This window comes from Cetorhinus maximus, chromosome 3, assembly GCF_964194155.1.
Source record: "Cetorhinus maximus chromosome 3, sCetMax3.hap1.1, whole genome shotgun sequence".
In the NCBI taxonomy this organism is placed as follows: Eukaryota; Metazoa; Chordata; class Chondrichthyes; order Lamniformes; family Cetorhinidae; genus Cetorhinus; species Cetorhinus maximus.
In genome coordinates, this window is record NC_135881.1 from 67,399,784 (window position 1) to 67,415,610 (window position 15,827).

The following is a 15,827-nucleotide window of genomic DNA, read 5'->3' on the forward strand; positions in this document are numbered from 1 at the left end:
ACCTATAACGGGTCATGGGGTGGGTGGGGGGTCACGAGTTGGCATGGAATGTATGGGGGGCCATGTAGGGTAGGTGGGGGGCTTGAGTTGGCATGGAAATGGTATGGGGAGTGGGTGCAGGTGTGAGGGGTGAGGGGCAGATGGACTAACAGCCTTCAGTACAACTTGGGCAAAGTCCCAGAGAACTGAGGCAGGCCTTCTAGCCAGCTGACCTTGACTCATGGCCATCCTGATGGCCGCCTGCGCTCTGCTTCTGGGGTCAGAGGGCCCAAATCTATCCTGTACCCACCCCAACCCCAGAGCAAAGATCCCGACATTCAGGAGCCATTCTACCAAGGCAGGAAATTTCCCAACTCAAGCTATCCACCTCAGTAGCAAAAATCCAGCCCATTGTCTTGCATTCCTCTGTCTCTATTCTTCTGTTCATCACACTACATTTACATTGGTGACAGAGCTTTGAACTACCTTGGTTCTATGCTCTGGAATTCCCTTCATAAACCTCTCAGCCTTTGTCCATCTATGAAAACATTCTTTGAAACCCATCTCTTGACCCTTTCTAATTTCTCCCTAGCTCGCTTGGTGCCAATTTTCCTTGCACCTATTGAGGGTGTAAAGCACTTTAGACATTTCTTTATGTTAATGGTGCTAAATAAATTCTCTCTTATGTCACCTCTGTTTCTATTGCTTCCTCTTTGTACTCCTTAATTTTTCTCTCCTAATTGTCAGCCATAACCAACTGATCTATTGATCCATTTAGCTTCTTACATGCACCATTCTATGTGGTAGTGCATGATGTTGGCATTTAACATACCTTAATCTTAGTAGCCTGCCACAATTTGCGAGTGGTTGATACTAAAGCTGAGGCTAGTTTGCAAACCTCTGCAGGAAAGCCACGCTGCTCACAGAAATAGCCACTTGCAATGGTTCTGAAGATTTTATCAATCGATGCATTTGATGGTAGTGTACAGTTATAAATTGTGAACTGTCTTTTGAGACGTTGAGGGATGTCATTTCTACCACCACCAGGATGAATCATTGCAGCAACGAACTGTACATCAACAATGTTGGTGAATTCTCCAGGCTTTTCAAGATTGTAGAAACCCTTTTGTTCCATCAGCTGTCGGACAATCTCATTGGTTATCTGTTGAACGAGCAGAGATTTATTTTAAGCAAGTTTTGAGCAATCTGCTGAATAGAATTCCTCTGCAAAATTTCTTGTTTGCCTAAAGATTTTGTGTAAAATTTCTTTTTTAAAATTACATCACAAGGTGTACAAGAGAAATTTAGTTACTTTAAATGCTTCAGTGACTGAGCTGAAGAATAGATTTACCTGATCACCCCATTCATTGATCACAGGCATATTAATGTCATCAATAAACACAGTCATTTTTTTGCCACTGGGTGGGCCATATGTTGAGCCCATTCGTTTATCCACGTAACTTTCAATGCTCCGTTGGAACATATTTGGCAGGGTGGCAGATGAGAAGTTCAAACTTTTGGTTGCATGGACTTCAGGATCATGTTTGCTCATGTAGCCCTGGAATTTAATATGCAATACCAAAATTAATACTTCAGATACAAGTCACAAATGCAACGATCATCAGAGTATTACTTTTAAGTGAAGAATAACATAAGTTCTCTCTGTCTATCTAAATATATAATAAAGTTAAATTACATAAGAAACACTTGCCTGACCCAGATGATTGAGGAGGCAATTTTAGATTTTCATTACATTGGTTAAATCCTTTTTAAGATATTATTTTTGAATAATTTAAGTGCCAAACCTCAAACTGAGGAACCTCCATTATTCCTAAGCTGAGTGCTTGACAGTCTATTAGGTATTTTTCAAATGTAATCACCATTGTACTATAAAGAAAGACTTCCATTTATATGTTTTATTCTTTCATGGGATGTGGGCATTGCTGGCTATGCCAGCATTTATTGCCCATCCCTAATTCCCCTTGAGAAGATGGTGGTGAGCTGCCTTCTTGAACCGCTGCAGTCCATGTGGTGCAGATACGCCCACAGTGCTGTTAGTAAGGGAGTTCCAGGAGTTTGATCCAGTGACAGTGGAGGAACAGCGATAAATTTCCAGGTCAGGATGGTGTGTGGCTTGGAAGGGAACTTTGTGATGTTCCCAATCATCTGCTCCCCTTGTTCTTCGAGTTGATAGAGGTCACAAGTTTGGACGGTGCTGTCATAGGTGCCTTGGTGAGATATTGCAGTGTATCTTGTATATAATACACAATGCTGCCACTGTGCGTTGATGGTGGAGAGAGTGCCAATCAAGCGGGCTGCTTTGTCCTGGATGGTGTTGAGCTTCTTGAGCCTTGTTGGCACTGCACTCATTCAGGCAAGTGGGGAGTATTCCATCACACTCCTGACTTGAGCGTTGTAGATGGTGGACAGGCTTTGCAAAGTCGGGAGGTGAGTAACTCACCACAGAATTCCCTGCTCTTGTAGCCACAGTATTTACATGGCTGGCCCAGTCCAACTTCTGGTCAATGGTAACCCCCCAGGATGTTGATAGTGGGGAGATTCAGTGACGGTAACGCCACTGAATATCAAGTGGAGATGATTGGATTCCCTCTTGTTGGAGATGGTCATTGCCTGGCATTGGCCATTTATCAACCCAAGCCTGAATGTTGTCCAAGTCTTGCTGCATATGGACATGGACTGCTTCAGTATCTGAGGAGTTACAAATGGTGCTGAGTGTTGTGCAATCATCAGCGAGCATCCCCATTTCTGACCTTACGATGGAAGGAAGTGTTATAATTCACTGCTTATTCACTGAGCAAAGGAGGAATCTGGAGCCAGTCTTTCCTTAACATAGGTTTATTCACATAACCCAGAGAGCAAAGGCTCCCTTTTCATCCTCCCCCACAGGTGGAAACTGGTTCTTATATATACCTAAGAATAACGCCCTAACCTTTCCACAATTAGTAACAGCTGCTCTCACTTAAAACTAGAGCTTTCATTTTGTTGTGACAGGATTGCAGGATTGGGGGGAGGCGATGGCGAAGTGGTATCGTCGCTGGGCTAGTAATCCAGAGACCTAGGGTAATGCTCTGGGGACCCAGGTTCGAAGTGCACCACAGCAGATGGTGGAATCTGAATTCAATAAAAATCTGGAATTAAAAAGTCCAATGATGACCATGAAACCATTGTCGATTGTTGTAAAAACCCATCTGGTTCACTAATGCCCTGTAGGGAAGGAAATCTACTGTCCTTAACTGGTCTGGCCTACACAGTGTTGTGGTTGACTTCTAAATGCTCTCCGAAATGGCCTAGCAAGCCACTCAGTTGCATTCAGCCACTACAAAGCCTCAAGAAAGGAGTGAATTGGGCGGACAAATCGGCCTAGGTACTGGTAACGACAACGGCAAACTCAATGCTGTCAAACTGCAAAGTCCTCCTTACTTACATCTGGAGGCTAGTGCAAAAATTGGGAGAGCTGTCTCACAGACTAGTCAAGCAACAGCCTGACATAGTTATCCTCACAGAATTATACCTTACAGATAATGTCCCAGGCACCACCATCACATCCCAGCAGGAGTGGCGGTACAGTGGTGGACAGTCAGGAGGGAGTTGCCCTGGGAGTCCTCAACATCGACTCCAGGACGCCGCATGAAGTCTCATGGCATTAAGTCAAATGTGGGCAAGGAAATCTGTTGATTACCATGTACCCACCTCCCGCCATCAGTTGATGAATCAGTGCTCCTCCATGCTGAACACTACTTGGAGGAAGCACTGAGGGTGGCAAGGGCACAGAATGTACTCTGGGTGGGGGACTTCCAAGAGTGGCTTGGCAGCACCGCTACTGACCGAGCTGGCTAAGTCCTGAAGGACATAGCTGCTAGACTGGGTCTGCGGCAGTTGGTGAGGAAACCAACAAGGGGGAAAAACACACTTGACCTCATCCTCACCAACCTGCCTGCCGCAGATGCATCTGTCCGTGACAGTATCGGTAGGAGTGACCACAATCCTTGTGGAAACAAAGTCTCACCTTCACATTAAGGATACTCTCCACTGTGTTGTGAGGCACTACCACCATGCTAAATGGGATAGATTTCTAACAGATCTAGCAACTCAAGAATGGGCATTCATGAGGTGCCGTGGGCCATCAGCAGTGGCAGAATTGTACTTGAACACAATCTGTAACCTCATGGCCCAGCATATCCCCCACTCTACCATTAACATCAAGCAAGGGGGTCAACCCTGCTTCAATGAAGAGTGCAGGCGGGCATGCCAGGAGCAGCACCAGGCATACCTAAAAATGGGGTGTCAACCTGGTAAAGCTATAACACAGGACTACTTGCATGCCAAACAGCATAAGCAGCAAGTGATAGACAGAGTTAAGCAATCCCACAACCAATGGATCAGATCTGCAGTCAGAAGTTCTGCAGTCCTGCCACATCCAGTCATGAATGGTGGTCGACAATTAAACAACTCACTGGAGGAGGAGGGTCCACAAATATCCCCATCCTCAATGATGGGGGAGCCCAGCACATCAGTGCAAAAGGTAAGGCTGAAGCATTTGCAGCAATCTTCAGCCAGAAGTGCCGAGTGGAAGATCCATCTCGGCCTCCTCTGGAGGTCCCCAGCATCACAGATGCCAGTCTCCAGCCAATTCAATTCACTCCACGTGATATCAAGAAATGGCTGAAGGCACTGGATACTGCAAAGGCTATGGGCGCGAACAGTATTCCAGCAATAGTACTGAAGACTTGTGCTCCAGAACTTGCAGTGCCCCTAGCCAAGCTTTCCCAGTACAGCTACAACACTGGCATCTATGTGGCTATGTGGAAAATTGCCCAGGTATGTCCTTTACACAAAAAGCAGGACAAATCCAACCCAGCCAGTTACGGTCCCATCAGACTATTCTCGATCATCAGTACAGTAATGGAAGGGGTCATCAAAGGTTCTATCAAGTGGCACTTGGTTAGCAATAACCTGCTCACTGATGCCCAGTTTGGGTTCCGCCAGGGCCACTCAGCTCCTAACCTCATCACAGCCTTGGTTCAAACATGGACAAAAGAGCTGAACTCCCGAGGTGAGGTGAGAGTGACTGCCCTTGACATCAAGGCAGCATTTGACTTAGTGTGGTATCAAGGAGCCCTAGCAAAACTGAATTCAATGGGAATCGGGGAGAAAACTCTCCACTGGTTGGAGTCAAACCTAGCGCAAAGTCTGATGGCTGGGGTTGTTGGAGGTCAATCATCTCAGTTCACAGAATCACAGAATCACACAGTGCAGAAGAGGCTGCACCAACACGTGAGAAACACCTGACCTACCTACCTAATCCCATTTACCAGCATTTGGCCCATAGCCTTGAATGTTATGGTGTGCCAAGTGCTCATCCAGGTACTTTTTAAAGGATGTGAGGCAACCCGCCTCCACCACCCTCCCAGGAAGTGCATTCCAGACCGTCACCACCCTCTGGGTAAAAAGGTTTTTCCTCACATCCCCCTTAAACCTCCTGCCCCTCACCTTGAACTTATGCCCCCTCCCTTGTGACTGACCCTTCAACTAAGGGGAACAGCTTCTCCCTATCCACCCTGTCCATGCCCCTCATAATCTTGTACACCTCGATCAGGTTACCCCTCAGTCTTCTCTGCTCCAATGAAAACAACCCAAGTCTATCCAACCTCTCTTCATAATTTAAATGTTTCATCCCAGGCAACATCCTGGTGAATCTCCTCTGCACCCCCTTCACTGTAATCACATCCTTCCTATAATGTGGCGACCAGAACTGCACACAGTACTCCAGTTGTGGCCTCATCAAGGTTCGATACAACTCCAATATGACCTCCCTACTTTTGTAATCTATGCCTCGATTGATAAAGGCAAGTGTCCCATATGCCTTTTTCACCACCCCACTAACGTGCCCCTCCGCCTTCAGAGATCTATGGACACACATGCCAAGGTCCCTTTGTTCCACAGGACTTCCTAGTGCCATGCCGTTCATTGAATACTTCCTTGTTAAATTACTCCTTCCAAAGTGTATCACCTCACACTTTTCAGGGTTACATTCCATCTACCACTTATTTGCCCATTTGACCATCCCGTCTATATCTTCCTGTAGCCCAAGACACTCAACCTCACTGTTAACCACCCAGCCAATCTTTGTGTCATCCGCAAACTTACTAATCCTACCCCCCACACAGTCATCTATGTCATTTATATAAATGACAAATAATAGGGGACCCAGCACAGATCCCTGTGGTATGCCACTGGGGACACTGGCTTCCAGTCACTAAAGCATCCTTCTGTCATCACCCTCTGCCTCCTACAACTAAGCCAAGGACATCACTGCAGGAGCTCCTCCGGGTAATATCCTCGGCCCAACCATCTTCAGCAGCTTCATCAATGACCTTCCTTCCATCATAAGGTCAGAAGTGGGGATGCTCGTTGATGATTACACAATGTTCAACACTATTCGTGACCCCTCAGGTACTGAAGTAGTCCATGTCCAAATGCAGCAAGACCTGGACAATATCCAGGCTTGGGCTGACAAGTGGCAAGCAATATTCATGCCACACAAGTGCCAGGCAATGACCGTCTCCAACAAGAGAGAATCTAACCGTCACCCCTTGACGTTCAATGGCATTACCATCACTGAACCCCCCACTATCAACATCCTGGGGGGTTACCATTGACCAGAAACTGAACTGGGCTAGCCATATAAATACTGTGGCTACAAAAGCAGATCAGAGCCTAGGAATCCTGCGGTGAGTAACACACCTCCTGATTCCCCAAAGCCTGTCCACTATCTACAGGGCACAAGTCAGGAGTGTGATGGAGTACTCCCCACTTGTCTGGATGAGTGCAGCTCCCACAACACTCAAGAAGCTTGACAGCGTCCAGGACAAAGCAGCCTACTTGATTGGCATCACATCCACAAATATTCACTCCCTCCACCACTGACGTACAGTAACAGCAGTGTGTACCATCTACAAGGTGCACTGCAGGAATTCACCTAGGCTCCTTAGACAGCACCTTCCAAACCCACAACCGCTACCATCTAGAAGGGCAAGGGTGGCAGATAGATGGGAACACCGACACCTGGAAGTTTCCCTCCAAGTCACTCACCATCCTGACTTGGAAATATATTGCCGTTCCTTCGCTGTCACTGGGTCAAAATCCTGGAACTCTCTTCCTAACAGCAATTTGGGTGTACTTACACTACATGGACTGCAGCAGTTCAAGAAGGCAGCTCACCACCACCTTCTCAATGGCAACTAGAAATGGGCAATAAATGTTGGTCCAGGCAGCGAAGCCCACATCCCATGAATGAATAAAAAAAATTTAACAGGAAGGTTGTTGATGAAGCAGCTGAAGGTGGTTGGACCTATAACACTACACTGAGGAACTCCTGCAGTGATGTCCTGGGACTGAGATGATTGACTTCCAACAACCATTTAACTCAACTTGGAAGGGCAGGTGGGGCATCTATTTGACATCTGATCCAACACTCAACTGTCAGCGTGGATTTTGTGTTCAAGTTTCTGGAGAAGAAGACATAAGGGGCAACACTTTCCCCCCGTCGGGAAAGTGTGGGAGCGGGCGCGGGCGCAGGTGGGTGGCCCTCCAATCAGCGCCCCTAGTTGCGGGTGGGGGCTGCCATTTATCGTGGCGTCCGACAGGAAGTGCTGTGCGCTCCCTGTGCGGGCGGGGGGTGTTTCCCTCAGCCGGGAGTGCGCTCTTTCACGCACACGCGCGAAAGAGCGCACAGATCTCCCTGAGTTAAAATGCTGCCTCAGGGAGATCGGCTCCGATTGAAAACTTTAAATAAAGGTGATAAAAACATTTATGTCCCCTCATGTGACACTGTCACATGAGTTGGGACATGTCCATAACTTTTATTGAAACATGTCAGAAAAATTTTAATACCCTCATGAAACCTCATCCCGCCTGTGGATGAGGTTTCATGTTTTTTAGAAACCCGCCTGGGCTCCTGGCCTGCCCGCCAACATTAAAGTTGGATGGGCAGGTCCATTAATCATCTTAATTAGTTTTTTCATGGCCTTAATAGGCCATTGGCTGTTCGGCGGGCACGCAGCCAATTTGGCTGCATGCCCGCCAAACTGAGAATCTAAATGGTGCGGGGTGACATCTGGACGCACGCCCGACATATCTCCGCGTCATTTTACACATCGGCGAGTAGGCCACGCCCCCACTCGCCGACTGGAATATGCTGCCCAAGGAAACCAAAAAAATGCAACAGCTAAATTGCACTCATCAAGGTCCCACAAACAATGGCGATTCATGTAACCAATTAAACTGTTTTAATGCTGTTGCTTGAGGCATGGATGGTAGTCAGGAGACCAGGAGAACACCCTTACTCTTTGGAACATAGAAATAGGAGCAGGAGTGGGCTATTCAGCCCCTCAAACCTGCTATGCCATTTTACTAGATCATGGCTGACTTCTACCTCAATGCCATTTTCCAGCGCTATCTTCATATCCCTTGATGTCTTTAATATCTAGAAATTTATTGATCTCTGTCCTGAACATACTCAATGGCTCAGCCTCCACAGCCCTCTGAGGTAGAGAATTCCAAAGATTCAAGACCCTCTGAGTGAAGAAATTCCTCCTTGTCTCAGTCCTAGATGGCCTACCCCTATTCTGAGACTGTGTCCCCTGGCTCTAGCCCTCCCAGCCAGGGTAACTATCCTTCCTGCATCTACTCTGTGGAGCCCTGTAAGATTTTGCATGTTTCAGTGCGATCACCTCTCATTCTTCTAAACTCTAGGGAACACAGGACCAGTCTCTTCAATCTCTCCTCATTGGACAATCCTGCAATCCCAGCAATCAGTCGGATGAACCTTCATTGCACTCCCTCAATGGCAAGTATATCCTTCCTAAGATGAGGAGACCAAAACTGTACACAATACTCCAGGTGCAGTCTGACCGAGGCTGTATACAATTGTAGAAAGACAGCTTTACTCCTGTACTCAAATCCTCTTGCAGCGAAGGTCAACATACCATTTGCCTTCTTAATTTCTTACTGCACCTGCATGCTAGCTTCCAGTGACTCATGAACAAGGACACTCAGTTTCTTTTGGAAATCAACACTTCCCAATCTCAATTTAAGAAATACTCTGCATTTCTGTTTTTCCTATCAAAGTGGATAAGTCCACAATTTTTCACGTTATATTCCATCTGCCATGTCTTTGCAAACTCACTTAGCCTGTCTAAATCCCCTTGAAGCCCCTTTGCATCCTCCTCAGAACTCACATTCCCACCTAGTTTTGTGTCATCAGCAAACTTGGATTTGGTCCCCACATCCAAATTATTGATAGAGATTATGAATAGCTGAGACCCAAGCATTGATCCTTGTGGTGCCCCACTAGCCATCGCCTGCCAACCTGAGAATGACATGTTTATTCCTAATCTCTGTTTTAGGTCCAGAAACCAATTCTCAATACTTACCAGTCCCCTCAATCCCATGTGCTCAAATTTTATTTACTAACTGCTTGTGTGGGACCATTTTGAAAGTCTTCTGAAGATCCAAATGCACCACGTCCACCAGTTCCCCCATATCTATTTTGCTAGTTACATCCTCAAAAAACTCCAGTGGATTTGTCAAACATGATTTCCCTTGCATAAATCCATGTTGACTCTGCCCAATCCTACCATTATTTTCTAAGTGTTCAGTAGTAACATCCTTTATAATAGATTCTAGGATTTTCCCTAATATGGATGTCAGGCTAAAAGGTCCATAGTTCCCCGCTTTTTCTCTCCATCCTTTCTTAAATAGTGGGGTGGCATTTGCTACTTTCCAATTTGCAGGAACCTTACAATCTGCAGGAACCTTTCCAGAATCTGTAGAATTTTGGAAGATGACCACCAATGTATGCGCCATCTCTCCAGCCACCTCTTTCAAGACTCTGGGATATAGATCATCAAGTTCAGGGGATTAGTTCCTCATTTTCCCTAATCCCTTGATTCTCTAGTATTTCAGGGAGGTTTTTTGTATCATTCTCCATGAAGACAGACACAAAGGCCCAGATTTTCGGCACAACAGAGAGGATCCATTCTGGCACCAGAATCCTGTTAGTGGAAAATACCACTCGTGTGGCCACTGCATAGTAGCAGCATGAAATGGCTTGCTTAACTTGTTCTTCAATTTTTTAGATACTTTGCCTTTCCAGGATAATTTAAGGTAGACCTTTAAGGTACGAAAGTGGCCTTTGGCCCATTTTCAAGTTTGTGTAACACATAGCGAATAATGATCTGATCAGGGTAGCCACTGTCCTACAGTATAGCTTTGATGCACTCTACTTCTGCGTCAAGCTTGTGAGGTTAGGGCCATATTTACAAGTTGATTAGGCTTTCCACAAACAGGATTCTGCCATCAGTCCAAAAATATGTTCTGCCTATCACACAATTGAGCAATGTCATATAAAAATTTCAGTGCCGGTGCGATGCCAAGTACATAGTCCCAGGGACAATCATCCCAGCAATTGGCTGATCGAATAAAACAGCACATTCCTTTAGTTAAAAGCAAAAAGCAAAAAACTGCAGATGCTGGAAATCCGAAACAAAAACAAAAATACCTGGAAAAACTCAGCAGGTCTGACAGCATCTGCGGAGAGGAACACAGTTAACGTTTCAAGTCCATATGACTCTTCACCAGAATCTTTAGTTGTTCATAGTAGGCAGAGTATAGACCATGCTCAACCAGCCTGCGCTTGCAAAACCCAAAACAAAATGTCTACTGTAGATGTGATTCCATGATTGGGCAGCACTTGCTGAACAATCCTGAGTGTGGTAACAGTTACACTAACAACCAATGTAAGGTAATCAGTCGAGCTTGTAACGTGCCTCACTTATGCTTGCTAGAAGCGACATACATTCATACACAGGGACCTGCTCTCTGCAAAAAGGAATATGTTCAAGTCAAGCACATTTTGCAGATTATCCAGGAGCTTGGAGAGCCTTCAGTTCCCCATTGCTTTCTCCATGGCAAAACGCCTTGGCCAGTCAGAGTTGACTTGCCAACCAATCAGCACCCTTTTCTCCTGTAGTATAAATTGCTGTGATCGTTTGAAATTTGGCAATCTTGTGTTTGTCCTGACAAGTGCAGAATGAAAAGCTTTAGCAGCATATCTCTCTTTTCAACAATTTCTCATTAGTTACACTGGTTAATTCCTTATTCATTCGGTTAAAAAAACTATTCCATTGTCATCTCTTATGTAACTTCTACTTTTCACATGTTATTAAAGTTATGCCCACAGTAATGCTGCAAATTTTCATGCTGTACTTTCAGTTGCCTAGGCTCTCCCTATGCTCTGGAATTCCCTCCCTACACTTCTCAACCTTTTTACTTCTACTTCCTTTAAGACAATTTTTAAAACCTACCTCTTTGACCAAACTTCTGATCATCTGACCTTGATCATCTAATCATCACCTTATGTGCCTCAGTGTCATATTTTGTTGCATAATGTGTCTATGAAGCACCTTGGGGTGCTTTATTATGTTAACAGTGAAAATATAAAGATAAGTTATTGATGTTATGCTTGTTCACCTTTATTCTTTCATGCGGGTGTCACTGACAAGGCCAGCATTTGTTGCCCATCCCTAATTTCCCTTGAATTGAGCTTGCTAGGTCATTTCAGAGGACAGTTAAGAGTCAACCACATTGCTGTGTGCCTGGAGTCACGTGCAGGCCAGACCAGGTAAGGACGCCAGATTTCCTTCCCTAAAGGACATTAGTGAACCAGATGGGTTTTTATTACAATTGATGATAGTTTTATGGTAATCATTACTGAGACTGGCTTTATATTCCAGATTTATTAACTGAATTTAAATTTGTGAGCTGTCATGGGGGTATTTGAATCCATATCCCTAGAGCATTATCCTGGGTCGCTTGATTACTCAACCAGCAACATCACCGCTACCACACCATCTCCCCCTATTCATATCTGAATTTGTAGGTTTCAATGTCATACCTTGATCATAACTGTCTTGGCTGTTCCCTGTTCACCGATGAGCAACACAGCTTTTTCCTGTTTCATGATTGTGTGCATAAGAAGATCTGTGCGGACATTGTCTACATTTGGTACCAGGATTGATGAATAAGCTGGCACAGAGTCAGGTGGATAAATATATTCAGGTACCTGAAATTACAAACACACATTTCTCTTACTTAACTTACACTGAACGTATTCAATTATCTTTAGTCCCATTTACAATGCAGCAATAATGTAAAATTTCAGCTCTGCTCTGAATTTGCTCTGGGGAGAAAATAACTGGCAAGCTGATATGAAGCTAAAATCTCTTTAGCTTAGATTTGAAGCAATTACAAGAATACATTTGAAATTTATTAGATATAATTTTTTTCAGGGCTTAAGCACTGGACCAAATAGGAATACTTGCAACATCAAGCTTCGGTGGAATGGTCATGGTCAAGGAGGAGGTAGGAAGAGCTGCACTGAACATTAAGTGATTGTTTCCATGACTGTCACAGATCTCACCTCCCTGGAGACCTTCCCTTGTTGTCCCGAGCTATGCCTGCCTTTTCATGTGATATATGGAACATTCTTTGTTCCAGATCTACTCAGGTTCCCTTCCTCACACCTTTTTCCAGCAAACTAATGATTGTATCAGAGCATTTCCTGCTCTCGCCCTGAACTGGAAAATTTCAACAGCTTTTCTTCCAATTTCCACTCTTCCCTTGGTTTCAGTGGTCCATCTCTGACTCTTCTCTTCCCTTCCTTGACTTTTCTGTCTATACTTCTGGGGATAGGCTCTCGACCAATATCCACTATAGGTTCACTGATTCCCACCGAAACCTTGACTCAATTTCCTCCCAATCCACTTCCAGTAACAAATTTATTCAATTTCCCCCTCCTTCCATGCCAATGCTTCTGAGAAGCCTTCCTTTTCCTTCAACTGATGATTCCTTTCCACTCCAATGGTAGGGTCTTTGACTCACACATCTGAGCTCACTCCCTTCCCTCCCTCCCAGAACCTTTGTCCTCGCCTTCCACCCCACCAGCCTCCATATTCAACAGGTCATCCTTCCCCATTTCCACCACCTCCGATGATGCCACTACCAAACATATATTCCCCTATGCTCACATCGTTTCATAGGGACCATTTTCTCCAAGACACTCTGATAAACTTATTAATCACACACAACAGCCACTTCCCTTTCCATGCAGCCAACATAATCGATATTTAGCCATGTCAGCAATGGCTCATCTGGTGATACCATTACCTCTGAGTCACAAGCTTCCAGCTACAAATCCCACTTCAGGGCTTGAGACAAAAATCAAGGCTGACACTCCAGTGGAGGGCTGTACTGTTGGAGGTGCTGTCTTTCAGATGAGATGTTAAACTGGGGCCCCCTCTGCCCTCTGAGGCGGATGTGAAAGATCCCATGACACTATTTCAAAGAAGATCAGGGGCGTTAACCCTATTGTCCTGGCTAATATTTGTCCCCCAGTCAACATCACAAAAACAGATTATCTGGCCATTATCACATTGTGGAATTTGATGTGTGCATATTGGCTGCAACACTTCCTAACAGTGACTACACTTCAATCCTTAACTCATAGGTTGTAAAATGCTTTCAGAGGTCCAGTGGTGATGAAAAGTATTATATAAATGCAAGTCTTTCTTTAATTCTTTCTTTCCAATCACTCCTAACACACCCTTTCCTTCCCACTGAAACTTCCCATCCAAGGCCAAGAGATGCAACACGTGTTCTTTTACCTTACCTTTCCACCCCCGGGGCCCCAAACACTTCTTGCAGATGATATAATAATTTACCTGTGCTTCTTCCAATTCAGTATATTGTATTCACTGCTCACGATGCAAAGATGGAGAGCAAAGGCGGATTGGGTGACCACTTTAATCCTCAATTCCTTCCACAAATGTGGCCCAAGCTTCTGGTTGTCCGTCATTTTAATTCTCCATCTCACTCCCACCCCGACCTTTGTTCTCAACTGGCTACACTGTTCTAATGAAGCTCCAGGAACAGCGCCTCAGCTTTGGGCACTTTACACACTTCCAGACGCAACATTGAGCTCAACAATTTCAGATCATAACCTTTGTCCCCATATTTTTCGGTAGCACCTGTTGACAATGATTCTGCTATTGCCATTTACAGCTCTTCCAGACACACACATCTTTTGTTTCTTTACTTGTGCCATTATCATCTCATTTTGCTTTTCACCATGACCCTTTTTGTCTTTTAATATCTCCTGCCTTCCACCTAGTCACAGACCTTTTATTCTTTCTCCCATACTCCCCCTTTTCCCTGCCTCTGTATTTGCTTAAAATCTGGAAGATGAGATTAGACTGAATAACTCTTTTTGGGCTGGCATGGACATGTTGGGCCAAACGGCCTCTTTCTGTGCCATAAATCTTTCTACATTTCTATGTTTCTAACCTGTCATATTTCTAAAGGTTTCCAGTTTTCTGAAATGTTAATTTTGTATCTATCTCCAAAGATGCTGCCTGACCTGCTGAGTATTTCCTTCTGTTTTTATGTCAGATTTCCAAAATCTGCAGTATTTTGCTTTTAGACTCAGAACAGATCCAGAAACTCAAATAAGCTGTTCTGATGAAGAGTCATATGGACTCGAAGCATTAACTTTATTCCTCTCCGCAGATGCTGTCAGTCCTGCTGAGTTTTTCCAGCTATTTTTGTTCCAGAAGCTCAAAACTGGGCATCTATTAAGCGTTGTCAGCCATCAATAGCAGCAGAAGTATATTCCACCACAATTAACCTCATGGCCTGGCATAGCCCTCACTCTATCAGTACCATCAATCCAGGGAGCCACCCCTGGGATGCGGGATGACACCAGGCCATTCGCCCAACATCATCTCGAACGATTTTGCGTCCAATTGGGACAGCGCACGCCCGCACGCTGACCTAAAAATTCTGCCCTTTGAATATTTTTAAGGCAGGGGTAGATAGATTCTTGACTAACAAGGAAGTGAAAGGTTACCAGGGGTAGGCAGAAATGTGGAGTTGAGGCCACAATCAGATCACCTGTGATCTTATTGAATGGTGGAGCAAGTTCAAGGGGCCGAATGTCCTACTCCTGCTCCTTATTCGTATATTTGTACATATTGATGATGACTTTGGTGCACAACCCACGCAGATGTGCACAGCATCCATACAATGAAAGCCATGCTGCCACAAAAAATGTGATAGAGTAGACCACTAGCATGCTAAACAATGCTTCCACTGCCTAAATCACACTGGAGGAGCCTGTAGTACTTGACAGAGCAGGTGTCAAGATTACTGGTGGTCTGCTGCATGCAGCACAACCTCGCTGTCATGAGGGGACAGTCCTTTCCACCACCTATGTGGCTGAGGATCAGAAGCATGAAGAGGAGGAGAAAGAGGAAGGGAGGAGGGAATCCAGACAGCCCCTTTCTGCCCAGGCTTCGTGTTAAGAACTCATATGAGTATGATACCAGTAACCAAAAACTCAATTTCCCATTCACCAACAGTCCCATATCTTCCCTTCCCTCTGTTCCTGGCCATCACAGTGTCTGCTTGGCTACAATGCAAAAACAAAAGCCACCACAAAATAAGCATTCCAAACCAAATTTGTAAATGAAATCAGACCATACTGCATACGGAGTTAACCAATCGCCCTTATCCATTTCCTTATTGTCTTTGGCTGTCCAAACATCCCAACAGCTGCAGCATAGCTGTTGGAAAGCTACTGAGTTTCAGTGGAGGAGACTGCGGGCGACCTCGGAGGGCAACCTCAAGCAGCTCCAGGCCTAGAAGGAGCTGCAAACTGCACCAATTCAGCAACAGTCTGAGCTGACTGGCTGACAGACAACAGCAAGGAC

General features: G+C 45.1%; 1 protein-coding gene across 1 annotated transcript in view; it reads right to left on the reverse strand.

Annotated features, from left to right (window-relative positions):
- Positions 1 to 15,827, reverse strand: part of dnah5l (dynein, axonemal, heavy chain 5 like) — a 465,990-nt gene that overhangs the window by 213,231 nt on the left and 236,932 nt on the right. Inside the window, exons 50-52 of the mRNA XM_078535621.1 lie at positions 11,957 to 12,124; positions 1,331 to 1,537; positions 812 to 1,141 (exon numbers count right to left, since the gene is read on the reverse strand). Of these exons, the coding sequence (XP_078391747.1) occupies positions 812 to 1,141; positions 1,331 to 1,537; positions 11,957 to 12,124 (705 nt within the window). The remainder of the gene's footprint in view (positions 1 to 811; positions 1,142 to 1,330; positions 1,538 to 11,956; positions 12,125 to 15,827) is intronic.